Here is a 19,643-nt window from a genome sequence, read left to right as displayed (position 1 = left end):
TTTATTGATTAAAACCTCCCAATTTAATTTTTTTCTTAAAAATAACAAAATTTAATTATGTAATAAATTAAGGAAATAATGTTTAGAATAGAGAAGTAAAAAGGTATATTTTTATTTATATTTTTTTTATTTTCAGTTTATTGAAGAGCTTTAAATTATAGATGACAATATTCTTTGATCTATTATATTCAAATTATTTTGCATACGTTAGCACTTTTCTAAAAAATTTTAAACTTGTTTGAACTACAAATCTTCAGACATTTGCAAGGCTAGTTACTATTCGTAATGATTAAAATTGTTTTCAAGATTAAATTTCTTGTAATTAATAATTTTATTTTTTATTGAATTTGACTATCTGAATTCTTAATTCATAAAATTTGAAGAGCATCCTACGAGTTAAAGAGATGCGAGCTAGTCTTAGCTAAGCAAAATCATCACAGCTTTCTTTAGAAATAATATATCTTTATAAAATTCAAATACATCTAAATCCCTATCTACATATTGATATATTTTATCTTTTTGCAATTCTGATAATTTCGGCTTACATTTCATTTTGAAAATCCTTTTTTAATTAAAAATAATTTAAAAATCTAAATTTTAATTAATAATATTAAATTTATTTACTTTTTATTAAATATAATATTTTTGATTTTATTGGCAATTTCTGAATCATTTATTAATTTTAATTTCAGTAGGCATCCATCAATAAATTATTTTCCATCAAAGCTGAATTTTTTAAAACTTTCAGTAATTAAAGAGGGTTTTACTTATTCAATTTATTTTGTAACAGATTTCTATTATTTTTATCTAAATTTATAGTTATTAGTTGAGTTATCTAAATCTATTTTCAATTAAGTAAAAGTTTAGTTTTGTAGTAGTTGTTAATCAGCAGTAAAACTTAAATTTAAAATTTGCATATTTTTTTTAATTGATGGTAAATTTAAAGAGTCTCTGTTATTATTAGTCTAATTTAAAGATTCTTTTTATTCTAAGAGTGTTAAATCATTTTCAGTTTATTATTTAAGTGATAATTATTTATATGATTTTTAAAAATCAAAGTTGCTATTTAGATCCTTTTGGCTCTGTAAATCCAAGATTTGCTTAGATTTAGCTATTATAGAAGGAATTTAGTTATTCGATTTATCTTCTCGAATATGCTAATCTTCTATTTCCTCTGATTCTTTTAAATCTTTTTATATTCGAATTTAAGGATCTCTTTAATTATCTTCTTACTTTTTTATCAATTTATTGATGCTTAAAATTTAAAAATAGCTATCGGGGAAGATATTTTGTAAAAATATCATAAAAAAGTCTTTTTTGATAGATTTCAATGAAATTTATCTAGCTATAAATCCAAACAGCATCAAGGCAGAAAAAATACTATTTACAAGAGCCAATAGTTATGGAATTGTAGGATACTAAATTTAAATTTGTTAATAAATTTCATCAACTAAAATATTGAGTTAGCTATAACATCCTATATTAGCTAATTGCAATGTTGATTACCTATCTAAGCTTTAGTTCTCTAGATCATATTGTAAAGGTGAAGTAAAAGTTGATTCTGATTAAATAAAGTATCCCTATTTAACAGATGTTAACTGTTTCTAAATTTTTAACGATGTAAGTATTTATTAGCTAGAAAGAGTGTAAATTAAGCTGTTTCTATAACTAATTTAGTTTGATTTTGAAGTTGTATTATACTGGAAAGTTTTTACTTTCACTTTTAAACCCGAGTTTACTCTATTTATTGCATCATTTATGCTAGTTTGATTTGCGCAGTTGTTGGGAATACTTGTTTTTTAAGAGTCCACATCTAAGCAACCATAAGTATATATTTGTATTTGAGATTAAATGCTTTCAATATTATTAGAAATAAGTGTTTGATTTTTAATTTTTGAAAAATCTAAACAATAAAATCCAAATAAATTAGGATCTTAGCATTTAATTACACCAAGCTAAATTTATTCCTAATTAGATTAATTCATATAAATGTAATAAGCTAAATAAACAATATACTTTTTATTTTGTTATTGTTCCAATAAATCAATACTGAGATTGTAATCATATTCGAATCTGAAAGCTACTAAGTCTTAAGTTAAGTCAATATCTACAAATTTCTCGTTTTTGAAGTTTTAAGCTTTGTAATTAGGTTCGATTTGATTGTTAACATATTGATTTAATAAATAACCTAAATAGTATAAAGTGAGAATAATAACAATAAAGGATAAAATTGATCCAATCAGTGTTCCTTTTTTAATTTATGAACCTCTAACATTAAAGTAGAACTATGAAGAAAATAAATCAAACTAAGAGAATTTCATTTTAGTTTTTCTGATATTTTATATTTTTTAGTTTTTCAATTTATTTGTTTTTGCTTTATTTTTGTAATTTTAATAGAAAATATCTTATTTTTTTGATTATCGAATAAATTAAGATTATCTTTTTACTATTTAGAATTCAAAAGATTTAGTTCAAATCTCAAAAATCTTGAATTAATTGCTTAAAAAATGTATTTAATTGATTTATTTGTGTCAATTCCTAAATCTAAATTTTACTATTTTTTATATTTCTTAAATAAGTAATAAAAGAATTTATTAATAAAATAAATTATAATTCAATATTCATCAAAAATTATCTTTCTTTCAAAATCATTTATCAGAATTTTTTTTATATAATTTATAACTTTAGCTCATTTATTAAATCAAAATCAGAAACATATTTACATTAAATGCTCTCTTGAACTTAAATTTTTAATAACAAAAAAATAAAAAAATAAAATGTGATTATTTAGAAAAGTTTATGAATTAGTCTAATTAAAAAATAATTACAATAATTTTAAATTATTATTAAATTAAAAATCAATTTTAAGTAGGAATTATGATTTTTTTCTTTATTATTAGAATTTGTGATATTGAAAAATTTTAATTATAGTTTTTACTTAAATTCTATTTAGAAACAATAGTTAACTATTTTATCAAAACAAATTTACAATTCTTAATAACATGTTTTGAGTTCTCTTCTTATAATTGCAGTAATCTTACATGCAAAAACTTCATATTAAAAAAAATCTAAATAATTTTAAGACTAAATTAAATTTTTAGGTAAAAAATAATTTAATTATTATTCAATTTCGTATTTTTAAATTGATTTAATTAAGGGAAAGATAGAAATCGAGAGAAAAATGAAAAAAAATTATAATTCTAATAATAAATAAAATAGCAAACCAAACGAACACAAATAGCAAGATAAATTTTACATTAAGTCGAATTGATAAATAGCAGATCTTCTAAATAAGTTGGTTGTTCTATTAAATTTTAAATTACTAAATTATAAAATTTTGTAGCTAATAATTTAAATTCAGATATATAATTTGAGATGATAATCGTTTGTCTAAAATGAAAAATAATCTTAAGTATATGAATTAATTGTAAGAAATAAAATAGCATAGAAAATCTAAAAAATATTTTAACAATGTTGTTGATAGTAATTTAAATAATTAATAAAAAGATAATTAATAAGGAAATTAAGATTATAAAGCTAATATTAGGGTATAAGAATTTAAAAGCTTTAAAAAAATTTTGAATAAAAATGAGTATGGAATTGAAAAAGAAGATCTAATATTTAATATAAAGTTGAGATTACTATTTAATTATATGTATTTTCTATGAACATCTAAATTTAGTTCATATAATACTTCAGAGTGATACTCATTAAATTAAAGCTAAATTAAAATAAAAATAGCTTTTTTCAAAAACTGTTATTACATTTTAGAATAAAGTGTATGTATTGTCTTTTATATAAAAACTTTAATTATTTAAATTATTTTCAATACCCCAAATAAAGGTACTATGCTTTCATTAATTATTTTCTTAATTTTCATGAAGACAATTTATCAACAACATACTTAAATATATTTTCTGGGTATGTTAAATGATTAAATATTAGCTGCTAACTTTTATTTCTAAAATTAAACTTTATTAATATTAATTAGTAAAAATAATAAAAAGAAGAGAAACATACCTCCCTCAATTTTTATTATCAAGCTAATAATTTGGAACTTAAATAATGGTGGACCATATTTTTTTAATTTTTAAAAATGCAATCGGGTTCGCGTTGCCAATATCCTTTATATGGTAATTCCCTGGAAAATAGTTAAAATATCAAAGTAAGGATGAACATCATGTTAAAAGAGGAAAATATTAATGTTTTAGATGATAATAAATCATTATATAGCAATATAAATATAGAAAATACTAATATACCAATAAAGCAAGACTTAAAATTTGCATTACAAAGTATAAAGTTAAAATAAAAGATTGGCAATGTTGTAGATAAAACAGCAGCAAAACGTTATTAAAAACTAAAAAAAGAAAATTTTAGGATGCTTAATGATCTTTCAATCATTTTGCCAGAATAATAGCATTCAAAAAACCAAACAGACCTTTTTTTAAATTAAAAAGGCCCCAATTTTTTAGAAAAACTAAATAAATTGTTTCCACCATTTAACCCATCTTCAAGAATAAAGCTTATTTGGGATATAAGTTAAATGGTTTTAAGTATTTGCATCATATTTATAGTTCCTATACATCTTGTGTTTCAAATAGATTTAATGTAGTTAGTACCTTCTGTGATTGTATATACAATAATTCCATTAAGTTTAATAATAGAAATATTTGTCAACTTGAATACGTCTTGCTTTTTAAAAGGAGTTCTAATTACAAGTAGGTCTATTATATTAAAAAATTATCTCCTTTAAGATTTTAAGTATGACCTTGTTTCTAATATTCCGCTTTTCATATATTGTCTCATTTATTCAAAGCCAGATTCATCAGGAGATTATCAATACCACAGATTTATCATTTTATTGATCTTCTATAAAGTATATTTTTTATTAATTCTACTTCTACAATTTAATGCAAAATTTGAAGTTTGAATTGAATGATAATTATTATAAAGCAATCTTTTGATATTAATTCTCCATTTAATTAAAAGGTACTCTAATTTGATAAGGTTTTCAAAAGGATTGAGGATGAGTTTCCTTTAAGTTCAACTGCAAGTAATGTGATTTCGCTAATAAAGCTGCTTTTTAGTATAATTTTGAACTTGCACATTTCTGCTCTTGCATGGTTGATTATGGGTTTTATTTAAATAAAATAAGGCTGCTAAAATACATGGATGGATGGCGCAAGTATAACTAACTCTGGTTGGTATGTATAGTATATTTATTCCTACTATTTTTCTACTGTTACAATGATTACTGTTGGATATGGAGATATCTCTCCAAGGACTGTTGCTGAAAAGGTACTTTGTATAGTAAATATGATGATAGCTTGTGGATAGTTTGCATACAGTGTGAATTCAATAGGAAACATATTTGAAAAATTCTTTAGATTAGACAATGAAATTAAAGCTAATATGAAAATTATTAATAGTTATATGACTAATAAAACAATATCAAAAGATTTATAATATTAAGTAAGGGAATATTTGGAATATTACTGGAAGTAAGAAAAAGCAAGTAACAGTGAATAAGAGGTATTTAATTATTAATAATGAGTATAGTATTTTATTTTATTTTTTATAAGAATAAAATTTTGGAATAATTGTCTCATAAATTGAAAGAAACTTTGCTTATGGAAGCTAATAAAGTAGCTCTAAGGTTTGTGTTTATGAATTATTTTATTCGATTTTCAATCAATAATGAATATTTAATAATTAACTCTATTTAATTAACTATAAAAAGAGAAAGCCCTATTTTTAGCACTACTTTTAGTGAGCCAGTGCTATAAAAAATACTACCTCTAATAAAAGAAATAAGATGTACTCCAGAAGAGATCATATATTTGAAAGGTGAATAAGATGATTTATCCATCTATTTTATTGAAAAAGGTTAAGTTGAGGCATTTACATTTTAAAAAGTTCCATTTAACAAAAAAATTAAGACTGTAAACTCATTATACACCCTTAGCAATGGGAAATTTTTTGGAGAATATAGTTTCTTCACTGGAGAACCAAGAGATATTAATTTTAGAAGTTTAGAATTTACAACTTTATTGGTAATAAAAAGAGCAGATTTCATAAATCTTTTAAAAGATTACCCAGACGACTACGAAGTGTTTTGCATGCTAAGAGATGAAGCAACTTATAACAGCTAAAAGAGCTCTATAATGAACAAATGCTAATGCTGTAACTGCTATGACCATTCTTTATCTGTTTGTCCAATAATTCACTTTATCCCATAAAAATTGAACGTAATTAGATAATTTTCAACTGGCATGGATTAAAAACGCTAGTAAATGTTAAGAATTAAAAGTAAAAAAAGTTAAAATGCAATTTACAATAATTATGACGTATAAGTAAGGATAGAAGATTTTGTTAATGATTACATAGAAGAAATCAAGGCTTATTTTAGAAAATATTTTATTGAAATAGGAAGATTGGATTCTAACTAATCAATTCAATCTTCAGATATTAATTTTGAAGGCTATGAAGATGAAGAAGATGATGATGGAGAGGATGAAATTTAAAATTTAGATAAAATTTTTGAATGTAATGATAAAAAAAATAAGTTTATAGAGACAGAAGGGGAAGAGATATAGAAATGTTATTCACTAAATCAATGTGAGAATCATAGTGAAAATAATTCGTAAATTACTAAAACAGGAAATTAACAATAAAAGATTCCAATGAATAACATTTAAAGTATAATTTAATTAAAAATTATATTTTTATTTATAAATTTATTGTAAATTTAGGGTTCAGTCTTGAAAACTAGAAAATAAATTAAGCAATGATGAATAGTTAAACTTTAGCCAATAATTAGAGTTTATAAATGATGCTTAGTAGTATTGACTGTGATAAGTCTGAAGAAAATATATAAAATACTAATACCTTAATAACTCAAGATAAGATAAATCAGCTTTAAGTTTAAGTAAAAAAGAATGTTTGCTCTATGATTATGGAGGGATAAGAAAATGAATCAAGTAATGCAATAAAAATAGATGAAGGGTCCATTTTTTAAGAATCACCAGAATAGAATATACTCAATTTAAATAGGAAATAAGCAACAAGGAAAAAAACAAGATAAACATCTCTCAACTCTTAAAAACTTTAAAGACTATAAAACCAAAAATAAAATACTGCAAATCAGTAACTTAATAACAAAAAATAAAATACTCAGTTATGCAGTTAAGCTCATTTAAATTAGATAATCAATTTTATAAAAGATTTAAATATCGATATGGATGCAGCACTTGTTGAAATGCAGAAATATAATATTATAAAAACTAATATTTTAAATAACCGTAGATAAAATCGAGAGGCCTCATATATGAATTTTAAGCCAAAATATTAAGGATAAAATTTTGTGAATCATCAAAAAAATTCTTAATATTCTAAATAAACTGATAATGGTTGTTAATCCTTTATGAGTATAGCAGTAAATTATGAATCAATAGATGATGTCTTAAGAAATTATAAGCTATACTATCCCTAACATAACATCTCTAATATTATAGACAATATTTTAGATAAAAGAAGGTATTTTCATACTATATCAAATTTTAATATCTTTAAAAATAATTTTTTGTTTTAAAATACGATAAAATATTCTTGAAAATAATTTCAACAATATAAATATTTCCAGACTATTGCATTTCTATAAATTCTTTAGAAAAAACTATATATATTTATACATGGTTTAAAGCATATTTTTTTGATAAGATAAAATGTAAATCCTAAATGCTTATCAATTTTTTAATTTAAATTAAAAAATAAATATTTTAGAAGATAGCTTAAAATAAATTAAATAAAAAATTATTTTTAATTGAATTAATTTAAGAATATTTTAGAATAAATAAAATTAATTATATTATTTTTATTAATTTAATAAATAAAAGATAAAAAAGAGAAGATGAAAAAAAGAAGTTAGAAATATTACTTTAATAATAGCTCAATTAATCATCAATGATAACAAAAAGAGCAAGGTAGACTCAATAAAAAGTTTAAATTGCTAATAGATCTTCCAAATTTGCTGTTTCACGTTAATCTTAAGTAAGTAATTTGTAATAGTTAGTAACTAAAAATTCAAATATAACAAGTTAATTTTAAGATGATTACTCTTCATCTCAAAATTCTGAAGAATAATCTTAAATACACTGTGATTAATTATAAACAGTTAAATCATCTAGGATATCTAGAAAATCGCTTAATATTATAGAAGATAAAAATAAAAAAAGCTTATAAAACGATTGCCAATAATAAGAAGATGTAGAAAATTAAAATTAATCTCAAAAAAAGTACAAGAAAGAAGAAAATTAGTTAGCAAATAGCTAAAAGAGCTTTAAAAAAATTGAAAATATAGAAGAAGATGAAATTGAAAAAGAAGATCATATCAATACAATTTAATTTTAATAAACTTTTTATGATACTGATTATTTTTCAGCATCAAAATTTAGTAAATATAATACCTTATAAATTGATGAATACTAAGATAAGAACAACAGTTATAGTCATTCTTAATCACTATTTGCAATTATGAATAAAAAGGATGAGAAAAATATTCAGGCACAAAGTATTAATGAAATAGACCTTAATAAAATATAAAAATATAATAGCTTTATTTAAGATTGAATAGTAAATTATTATAAAAAATATTTTTATAAACATAAGTACATACATATTGTTATTTTAGTAAGAAATTTAACTATTACTAATTATAATTGAGATATTAAATAATGGTATTTTGGTACTGTGAATGTGCAAGCCACACAAAATTTTGGCTTGTGCTCAGTAGAACAAAAATTATGTCTGTGAACTAGTGCGCATCAAAAAATTTTATTAACTTGTGAGCAATTAAACTATTAATAAAAATCAATAATTAAAGAAGTTATTTAGGAAAAATTGTTAAAAAATAAAAAATTACTTTAAAAATCTTATAAAAAAAATTATTTTTGGTTAAGTCATCATTAATGGACAATTAATATCTAATATTATGTATTGACATATTCCATCTAAAATCATTAATGGGTATTATAATCCTAATATATTTTATGGACACCAAAATTAAATTTACAAAAAAATTAGCTAGAAATTAATATAAATTTTAATTTTCTTTTTAAAATCAAAATTGTAAATTTTTATTTGAAATAATTAATTAAATAAATAAAAATAATTTTTTAATTCAAACTTAACAACAAATATTTATAAATCAATCAATCAATCAAATTATTAATTGATGATAATATTCTTTAATCAATTTCATTCAAATTTTAATTAATTAAACATCTCTAAAAAAATTATTATATATATTTCTCTTATAACTAATTTGAAATCGATATTGCATTCAACTATTCATAGTGACTTTCTTTTTTTTTTTGAATAATAAATTAGTATTAAATGTCATGATAAATATAAATTTTTATAGTTACCTAATTGATAATCATCATAATTTTTTTAGAGTTAGTTTAATTTTAAGCTTAAAAAGCTTGAAGAACACCCAATAAGTCCCAAAGCTGCAAATTAGTCTTTATTTAACAAAATCATAACAGCTTTCTTTAATTATATGATATCCTTGTACAATTCTAAAATATTTAAATCTTTATTTATTTATTTTTATATAGTGTTTTCTTAGTTTTAAACAAAGTTTGACTCTTAGGCTTGTTCTTCTTTTTTTCTTTTGCAACACCTTGATTTAAAAAAAAAGAAAATTATAATTATAAAATACATAATATAACCTACCTAAAATTGACCGTTTTTGATATAATTGTATTCACTTACTTTTAAAAGATCATATTTTTAATTGTTCTGAAATGTTAAAGGTATTTATTTATTTAGATATTGTTTACATTAGACTATGTATTGATTTGGTCTTCAAAATTTTTTAAATTACTTTTTTATCTCTTTTTACTTTGTTATTAAGGACTCTTATCAAAGCTATTTATTATAGATTTCTAAGTGGCCTAATCATTCTATGATAAAATAGAATTTTTAAAAGGCTAATCAAGTATTTGACTAGGGAAAATGTCTTAGTTTTTATCTGGTTATAATTGTTACATATTATGAAATTTAGATCTCAACTTCTTATTTTCTTAAATGAGCTTGCTTTAATCAAAAGGTTACTAATTACCATCAGATTGATATTTTTATGAGATAAATATATTGCTTTGATCATCTTCTTATTTGCTCTACTCTTAGGTGTCTAATTTACAAATCTGTTTTTTCTAAATTTAAATTTTAGAATCTAATTTTTATTTAATCTTAAAATTAATTTATGGCATCAAATTACTAGATTTATCTTGTTAAAAATCATTTTCTTCTGCAATTTCTTACTCTTTGTCGTCTTATTAATTCTGTATTTGACTTGTTGATTATTAATTATCATTTTTAAATAAAATTTTATTTGCTTTTAGTATTTTTAAATATGTTTATTAATAGACATTTTAGAGAAGTAAAACTAATAAATCTTTTTTTATAGAACTCTAAGACAATGTTCTTATTAAAATGCCAGAAAATAGTAACAATTAAAAAATGCTATTTACCCATGATAAAACTGAAGGAAGAGTTGGGTATTATATATAAATTTATTGATACATTTAATCAGCTAAAATATTGACTTAGCTGCAAGCAGATATATTTGTAAGTTAAATAGATGATTATCTGCTGAGACTTTAATTTTCTAAATCATAAGATAAAGGAGAAGCAAACTTAGTTTCCTCTTAAATGAAAAACCCTTATTTCACACTTGTTTATTAATTTTGAATTTTCAAAGTTGTTAAAATATTCTGGTCTGATAAAGTGTAAATAAAAGTACTTCTGTAGCCTTCCTCAATTTGTTTGGATTTTACATTAAACTAAGAAGTTTTAATTAGAACTTTAACACCAGCATTGTAAGCATTTATAACATCATCTATTTACTACTAAGTAGCACAATTATCAGGAACAATTGTTTTTTGTTAATCAATATCTAGACAACCATATGAAAATATTTGGATCTAAGATAAAATTCTATCTTTGTTATTAGATGTCAATACTTTATCGGGTATTTTTGAGATATCAAGACATTAAAATCCATCCAAATTAGGATTAAGGCAATTAATAATATCAAGCTGTATCAAATCAAAATTATCTTAATTCATTTAAACATAATATGCATAATATACTATATATGTCGTATTTTATTTTGCTTATAGAACATCGATTCCTAAATTATAGTTTGATTCAAATCTGAATGCTATTAAATCAGTAGTTAGCTCTAAATCTATGGATTGATTATTACTATAATTTTAAGCTGTATAGCTAGGTTATATTTGGTTGTTAAAGTATTATTCTAAAAGATAAGCAAAGTAGTATGATATAAATGCTATTATACTCAATGATAAAAATGTACCTAAAACAGTTGCTTTTCTAGATTATGATCCACTGATGTTAAAGTAAAATTGAGAAGAAAATAAATCAAATCTATAAAAAAATTCCATTTATATTATTATTTATTTTTTATATGCTCAATTAAAATTAGTTGTTATTTTTCCAATACTTCTACTTTTTATTCAATTAAGTTATTGTTTTGTTTTTAATTCCTTTTTTTGCTAATGAAATAATTATAAAAATATATGTTATTAAAAACATTAAATCAATTTACTGCTTTTATTTTAATATTAATTATATGGCTGAAAAAAAAATTTTAAATAATGAATATAAATCAAATTTATTTTGTTTATTATAAATGAATAATTGATTAATACTCATTTTAATTTTAATTTTAAATAAATACCGTAAAGATTGATATATTAAGACAATATTATATTAAGGCTTGTATTATAGTTAACAACTTTTTTAGCTTGCTATATCCAAAAAAATAACATAAATAGGAATAATAATTGAATGAAAAGAGGTATTTTTTTTAATTAATTTTTTTTTGATAGTTATTAATTAAATAGCTTTATTAAATAAATGTGTATTTGATTATTAAGTAGAGAATCAATTTTTTAACTTAATTCTATTTTTATTTTTGAGTTTAATAAGGATATTTTATATTTTTTAATAGAAATAAAATTAATTTTTAAGAAAATATATATATAATTTTAATGGCTATAAAGGTCTATATTTGTTACCTTTAATTAATTATTTAAAATATAATTTTTGTATCAAATCTTGATAATAGTCTAAATAGAGGACATAATTTTTTTATCAGTATTATTTAGCTTTTTTTTATTTTAGAATTTTTCATAGAAATTTTTTAGATATAGATTTTATAGTTCATCTGATAAGGAAATAGCATATTACTTTTCGTAATGGTTACATAAGTTATCTTTTTTATTAAAATAATTAATAGAAAAAATAATTTAGCATTAATAAAATTACCTAAATTATTTGTATCTTTTTCTAATTCTTTTAAGTCTAACTCAAAAAATTAATCTGAGCATCCTACTTGTTGTAAAGCAGCTAATTAGTCTTCATCAAGTAAAATCATTACTGCTTTTTTCAAAAATAAAATATCTTTATAAAATTAAAAGATATCAAAATCTTTTTCGACAATATTTTAAATTTTCTTTTTTTAATTATCATTTAAAGTCTTTGGGTCATTCTCAGATTTTTGTCTTTGACATAACCTTATAAATAAATAAATCAATCAATAAATAAATAAAAAAATAACCAAATAAATAAATAAATATTTAATTATTTGTTGAAAATTTAAAATAATTGAGAAAATACCTTTTTTGGAAAAGTAACCTTTGAATTTAACTTGCTATTTTTTTATTTTAAAATAATTCTAACCTTTTCTTTAAAACCAATTATTTCTCAGATTGTTCTATTAAATTTTTTTACTTCATTTAAAACGATAAACATTTATTAAATGTTAATGTTATATTATCTTATGTAATGTTATGGTTTTTCAGTTTAACTACGCTTTGAGATGTTTGATTTGAATCTTGAAATTGTTACAAAATTGTTGAGTTTTAAATTTAATTATGATCATAAAAAAAACTGCTGTTGTTAACATTTTTTTCATTTTTAATTCTAATTGGCGAGTTCTAAAAATAACTATTTGATTTATTCATGCTATCTTCATCATTTGATAAATTATAATTTTATTATTATTGAATTTTTTTGAAGATTTAGTGTAACTTTGGGGGTTCAGAATATTTATTATCTTACTTAAAATTTTAATCAGCCTTAACTTTTTTATTGATTGAATGTTACATGTCCAACGTTTTAACTGACCTTAAAAAGATAGAACGGTTCATGTTGTTCTATTTTTCCTAAGTTTCATCATTATTTTTTTCATCAATATTTTTTATTTCAGATTCATCTGTTTAATTTTAACATAATTGATTATTATTAATTTGTAATTATTTCTATTCTTCTTAGCAATTATCTATTAAATTATTTGATTTTAATAATCTAAAGTAAGTATCTTAGTATATACTTTATAGTAAAATTACAAACAATTCTTTGTTAATAGAGCTCATAGAAAATCTTCTCGCTACAAATCCTAATAACATTAATACTTAAAATATACTATTTGCAAGAGATAGAATGGTCGGAATTGTAGGATACTGTATATAAATTTCTTAATACAACTCATCTACTTGTATGGTTCCTTAAGCATAACAAGCTAAATTAGATAGTTGAATTGTAGACTACCTATCTAGTGATTGAGTTTCTGATGTATACTATAGAGGAGAAGTAAAATTAGTTGAAGATTAAATCAATAAGCCTTATTTGACAGTAGTTGTTTGCTTTTGTACCTTTAAAATCGATTAGATGAATTGATTTGATAAGGTAAACAGAAGAGAGTTTCTGTAGGATGACTCTAATCTCTAAGATTTAGTATTATACTGTGAAGTTTTTATTGAGATTTTTAATGCAGAATACATAGAATTCATTAAATTATCAATATCTGATTAGCTAGCGCAGTTATCTGGAATAGTTGTTTTTTGAGAATCTAAGTCAAGACATCCATAAAGAAAAATATATACTTAAGTTAAAATTTTGTTAATGTTATCAGATATAAAGGATGGGCTCGTCTTTATTGGTGAATAATCTAAGCAGTAATATCCTTCTAATTCAGGGCTTGTACATTATACCACATTTAAAGTAATAATATTTTATTGGCCTTGATTCATATAAATAAATTAAGCTAAATAAACTATGTAAGTCTTATTCTATTAAGCTTCCAAAACATCTACACTTAGATTGAACTCAGATTCATACCTAAATGCTATAAGATCTTCAGTTAAATCCATACTTATTGAATCACTATTTGTAAAGCTTTAAGATCTGTAATTAGGCTCTATTTAGTTAGTAAAATACTGCTAAAAAAGGTAGCATAAATATGAAATTGTAATGGTTATAATTAGTAGAGATAAAATAGACCCAAAGAGTGTGCCTTTGCTATTAGATGAACCTCTTATATTAAAGTAGAAATAAGATGAAAACAAATCTAACTTTGAAATAGTCATTTTTTTATAGCTCCTATCTATCTTATTTGTAGCTTAATTATTTATTTTATGTTTATTAGTTCTCTTTATTCAAATTTTATAAAGTTTTTTAATAATTCTACTTGATTTTAATTTTATGATATTTCTAATAATTAAAGGCTGGTTTGTATTGATTATTTTAATTATCTCTAAAATTTATTAAAGAAATTCAATCTTTTGTTTTGTAGATCTATTTGTTTTATTTTATATTTCAAACATAGAAATAAATGAAATTTAGGAAAGAGTACAGCTAAATAAGTTTCTATTCTTTTTACCTAATAATAAAAGAAAAGAAATTAAATAAGACTAATGAATTACCATTTAAATTTATTATTATTAAAATAAAAATTGTTTAAAAAAATTTATTAATATTGTACAATTAACTCAAGAAAAGATGCTCTTATTATTTATTTTTATACTTATCCTAAAATAAATATGCATTGAAAGACTTTGTCAATAGACCTAAATTTATACAAAAAATAATTTTTTTATTTAATTTATTGAGAACATACATATAAATTAAAAATCTAAAACTTTATAAAATGATGAAATTTAAATATTTAAGCTATTTTATTGTTTAATGTTTTCATATTTTACATATTTAATTATCACATATTTATTATTTTCATATTTTCTTAAATAAAATAGTTAACCAAATGAAATATTTGCTTTTTAATTATATATATGTATAGTACCCTAGGGCACTGCCTTTTTCGAGGCTATACACTGAAATTTTAGATATTAAGGTAATTACATAAAATATAAATTTTCTTAAATATATATTAAAAAATATAATTAAATAAAATAATATTCATATAATTAATAAAAAACATAATTGTAAATAATTTTATGATTTTTTTGAAATAAAATAATAATATCTTAAATTTATTTAAAATTAAAAAATAAACATAAAAACATTTTTAATTATAATAACATCAAAATTATAAATTAATTAATTAATTTTTTATTTTAATTTTATAAGTAGATTGCTATCTACAAAAAAAAAAATAACCACGAATAGCAATAATAATTGAATAAAAAGATATATTTTTTTAATTAAATTTTTATTTAATAGTTATAAATTAAATTGCTTTATTAAATTTTTATTTGATTTTAAAATAGAAAATCAATTTCTTAACTTAAAGAATTATAAATTTATTTTATTTTTGAGTTTAATGAAGAAATATTATATTTTTTAAAAGAAAAACAGAGAGAAAAAATTAATTTTTTGAAAAATATAGATAAACTTTAAATGGCTAAAAGGTTTTATATTTATTACCTTTAATTAATAATTTATGACATAATTTTAGGATCAAATTTTGATAATAGAAGACATAATTTTTAAATCTGTATTAGTTAGCTTTTTTTTATTTTAGAATTTCTCATAGAAATTTTTTAGAAATTGATTTTTTAGTTCATCTGATAAGGAAATAGCATATTATTTTTCATAATGGTTACATAGGTTATCTTTTTTATTAAAATAATTTATAGAAAAAATAATTTAGCATGAATGAAATTACCTAAATTAGTTGTATCTTTTTCTAATTCTTTTAAGTCTAAATCTAAAAATTAATTTGAGCATCCTACTTGTTGTAAAGCAGCTAATTAATCTTCATCAAGTAAAATCATTACTGCTTTTTTCAAAAACAAAATATCTTTATAAAATTAAAAGATATCAAAATCTTTTTAGACAATATTTTAAATTTTCTTTTTTTAATTATTATTTAAGGTCTTTGGGTCATTCTCAGATTTTTGCCTTTGGCATAACCTTATAAATAAACCAATAAATAAATAAATCAATAAAAAAAATACCAAATAAGTAAATAAATTTTTTATTATTTGATGAGAATTTAAAATAATTGAGAAAATACCTTTTTTGGAAAAGTAACCTTTGAATTTAACTTGTTATTTTTTTATTTTAAAATAATTCTAACCTTTTCTATAAAACCAACTATTTCTCAGGGTGTCCTATTAAATTTTTTTACTTCATTTAAAAGGATAAACATTTATTAAATATTGTATTATCTTATGTAATATTATGGTTTTTCAGTTTAAAATTGCTTGGAGATAATGAATTATGATTTGAATCTTGAAATTGTTACAAAATTGTTGCGTTTTAAATTTAATAATGATGATAAAAAGAATTTCTGTTGTTATAATTTTTTTCATTTTTAATACTATTTGGCGAGTTCTAAGAATAACTGTTTGATTTATTCATGCTATCTTCATCATTTGATAAATTATAATTTTATTATTATTGAATTTTTTAGAAGATTTAGTGTAACTTTGGGGGTTCAGAATATTTATTATCTTACTTAAAATTTTAATCAGCCATCACTTTTTTATTGATTGAATGTTACATGTCCAACGTTTTAACTGACCTTAAAAAGATAGAACTCTTTATTTTGTTCTATTTTTCCTAAGTTTTATCTTCATTATTTGTTTCCTCAATATTTTTTATTTCAGATTCATCTGTTTAATTTAAACATAATTGATTATTATTAATTTGTATTTATTACTACTCTTCTAAGCAATTATCTATTAAATTATTTGATTTTAATAATTTAAAGTAAGTTTCTTAGTATATACTTTTAAGTAGTATTACAAACAATTATTTGTTAATAGAGCTCATAGAAAATCTTCTCGCTACAAATCCTAATAGCATTAATAATTAAAATATACTGTTTGCAAGAGATAAAATGGTCGGAATTGTAGGATACTGTACATAAATTTCCTAATACAACTCATCTACTTGTATGGTTCCTAAAGCATAACAAGCTAAATTAGCTAGTTGAATTGCAGACTACCTATCTAGTGATTGAGTTTCTGATGTATATTATAGAGGAGAAGTAAAATTAGTTGAAGATTAAATCAGTATGCCTTACTTGACAGTAGTTGTTTGCTTTTGTACCTTTAAAACTGATTAGATGAATTGATTTGATAGGGTAAACATTAGATAGTTTCTGTAGGATGACTCTAATCTCTAAGATTTAGTATTATATTGTGAAGTTTTTATAGAGATTTTTAATGCAGAATATATAGAATTCATTAAATTATCAATATCTGATTAGCTAGCGCAGTTATCTGGAATAGTTGTTTTTAGAGAATCTAAATCAAGACACCCATAAACTAAAATCTATACTGAAGCCAAAATTTTGTTAATTTTATCAGATATTAAGGATTAACTCATTTTTATTGATGAATAGTCTAAGCAGTAATATCCTTCTAATTCAGGGCTTGTACATTATACCACATTTAAAGTAATAATATTTTATTGGCCTTGATTCATATAAATAAATTAAGCTAAATAAACTATGTAAGTCTTATTCTATTAAGCTTCCAAAACATCTACACTTAGATTGAACTCAGATTCATACCTAAATGCTATAAGATCTTCAGTTAAATCCATACTTATTGAATCACTATTTGTAAAGCTTTAAGATCTGTAATTAGGCTCTATTTAGTTAGTAAAATACTGCTAAAAAAGGTAGCATAAATATGAAATTGTAATGGTTATAATTAGTAGAGATAAAATAGACCCAAAGAGTGTGCCTTTGCTATTAGATGAACCTCTTATATTAAAGTAGAAATAAGATGAAAACAAATCTAACTTTGAAATAGTCATTTTTTTATAGCTTCTATCTATCTTACTTGTAGCTTAATTATTTATTTTATGTTTATTAGTTCTCTTTATTCAAATTTTATAAAGTTTTTTAATAATTCTACTTGATTTTAATTTTATGATATTTCTAATAATTAAAGGCTGGTTTGTATTGATTATTTTAATTATCTCTAAAATTTATTTAAAAAAATCAATCTTTGGTTTTTTAGAGCTATTTATTTTACTTTATATTTCAAACATAGAGTTAAATAAAATTTAAGAAAGAGTAGATCTAAAATAAGTTTCTATGCTTTAAACCTTAAAATAAAAGAAAATAAAATATAATAACACTAATCAATTATGCAATTTAAATTTATTATAATAAATTATAATAATTGTTTTAAAAATTTTTTTTAATTTATTTTTATACTTATCCTAAAATAAATATGGCATTGATAGAATTTGTCCATAGACCTATATTTATACAAAAAATAATTTTTTAATTTAATTTATTGACTTTTTGAACTTAAATATAAAAGTCTAATAAAAGCACTTTAAAGATATAAATTTTATAAAAAGATGAAATTTAAATATTTAAGCTATTTTATTGTTTAATATTTACATATTTTACTTATTTAATTATTACATATTTACTATTTATTATTTTTATATTTTCTCAAATAAAATAGTTAACCAAATGAAATATTTCTTTTTTAATTATATATATGCATAGTACCCTAGGGCACTGCCTTTTTCAAGGCTATACACTGAAATTTTAGATATTAAGGTATTTTCATTCTAAAAGCTAAAAATAATAGATAATCATCAAATTGACTTCCCTGTTGAGTAATTTTAAAATTATTTTAATTAATATATATTTATTTTTAATAAATTTATTCAAAAATTTTAGATATGATAATTATGATGGATAAGGTATTGTTAAGCACTCAAAGGAAAAAATTTTATAAGATGAATTAAAAGTAAATGACAAAAAAATTAAAAAGAATAATAATGTATATGTTTATAAATTGAAGAGACATAAATATAAATTCTCTTTTTTTTAAATTAATAAAAATATAATTAAATAAAATTATACATAAAGTTAATAAAGAGATATTTTTTTTAATTAAATTTTTTTTTTGATAGTTATAAATTAAATTTTTTACTTGATTTTAAAATAGAAAATCAATTTCTTAACATAAAGAATGATAAATTTATTTTATTTTTGAGTTTAATAAAGATATATTATATTTTTTAAAAGAAAAACAGAGAAAAAATTAATTTTTTGAAAAATATAGATAAACTTTAAATGGCTAAAAGGTTTATATTTATTGCCTTTAATTAATAATTTATAACATAATTTTAGTATCAAATTTTGAAAATAGTCTAAAGAGAGGACATAATTTTTAAATCTGTATTCGTTAGCTTTTTTTTATTTTGGAATTTCTCATAGAAATTTTTTAGATATTGATTTTTTAGTTCATCTGATAATGAAATAGCATATTACTTTTCATAATGGTTACATAGGTTATCTTTTTTATTAAAATAATTTATAGAAAAAA

The 19,643-nt window shown here is 20.7% G+C and overlaps 6 protein-coding genes across 6 annotated transcripts in view; 1 reads left to right on the top strand and 5 right to left on the bottom strand. All coding sequences in view use genetic code 6, as the record gives it.

Annotated features, from left to right (window-relative positions):
* Nucleotides 1-132: 132 nt before the first annotated feature.
* On the bottom strand, nt 133-2,321 carry TTHERM_00245030 (AMP-binding enzyme family protein; the record flags this gene model as incomplete). The annotated part of the gene is made up of 2 exons (XM_001023733.2): nt 133-562; nt 625-2,321. 2 exons carry the CDS (start codon nt 2,319-2,321, stop codon nt 133-135), a joined length of 2,127 nt encoding a protein of 708 aa, XP_001023733.2.
* A 1,775-nt stretch (nt 2,322-4,096) lies between these two features.
* Nucleotides 4,097-7,615, top strand: TTHERM_00245010 (cation channel family protein; the record flags this gene model as incomplete). The annotated part of the gene is made up of 6 exons (XM_001023731.2): nt 4,097-4,633; nt 4,820-4,879; nt 4,993-5,535; nt 5,586-5,659; nt 5,744-6,702; nt 6,756-7,615. The coding sequence occupies 6 exons, from the start codon at nt 4,097-4,099 to the stop codon at nt 7,613-7,615; spliced, it is 3,033 nt and encodes a 1,010-aa protein (XP_001023731.2).
* Nucleotides 7,616-9,212: 1,597 nt separating this feature from the next.
* TTHERM_00244010 (AMP-binding enzyme family protein) lies at nt 9,213-11,474 on the bottom strand (the record flags this gene model as incomplete). Its single annotated transcript, XM_001023730.3, has 3 exons — nt 9,213-9,364; nt 9,429-9,685; nt 9,739-11,474. 3 exons carry the CDS (start codon nt 11,472-11,474, stop codon nt 9,213-9,215), a joined length of 2,145 nt encoding a protein of 714 aa, XP_001023730.3.
* Nucleotides 11,475-12,143: 669 nt separating this feature from the next.
* TTHERM_000244009 (AMP-binding enzyme family protein) lies at nt 12,144-14,462 on the bottom strand (the record flags this gene model as incomplete). The annotated part of the gene is made up of 3 exons (XM_012799923.1): nt 12,144-12,307; nt 12,361-12,608; nt 12,826-14,462. The coding sequence occupies 3 exons, from the start codon at nt 14,460-14,462 to the stop codon at nt 12,144-12,146; spliced, it is 2,049 nt and encodes a 682-aa protein (XP_012655377.1).
* Nucleotides 14,463-15,792: 1,330 nt separating this feature from the next.
* TTHERM_000244008 (AMP-binding enzyme family protein) lies at nt 15,793-18,105 on the bottom strand (the record flags this gene model as incomplete). Its single annotated transcript, XM_012799922.1, has 4 exons — nt 15,793-15,947; nt 16,001-16,248; nt 16,415-17,018; nt 17,163-18,105. 4 exons carry the CDS (start codon nt 18,103-18,105, stop codon nt 15,793-15,795), a joined length of 1,950 nt encoding a protein of 649 aa, XP_012655376.1.
* A 1,344-nt stretch (nt 18,106-19,449) lies between these two features.
* TTHERM_000244007 (AMP-binding enzyme family protein) overlaps nt 19,450-19,643 on the bottom strand; it is a gene marked incomplete at both ends in the record, with an annotated part of 2,428 nt that continues 2,234 nt past the window's right edge. The window contains one exon of the mRNA XM_012799921.1: nt 19,450-19,613. Within this exon, the coding sequence (XP_012655375.1) occupies nt 19,450-19,613 (164 nt within the window). The remainder of the gene's footprint in view (nt 19,614-19,643) is intronic.

This window comes from Tetrahymena thermophila, assembly GCF_000189635.1.
Source record: "Tetrahymena thermophila SB210 genomic scaffold scf_8254406, whole genome shotgun sequence".
NCBI lineage: Eukaryota > Ciliophora > Oligohymenophorea > Hymenostomatida > Tetrahymenidae > Tetrahymena > Tetrahymena thermophila.
The sequence above is the reverse complement of the archived record's forward strand: the minus strand, read 5'-3'. Positions and strand labels throughout refer to the sequence as shown.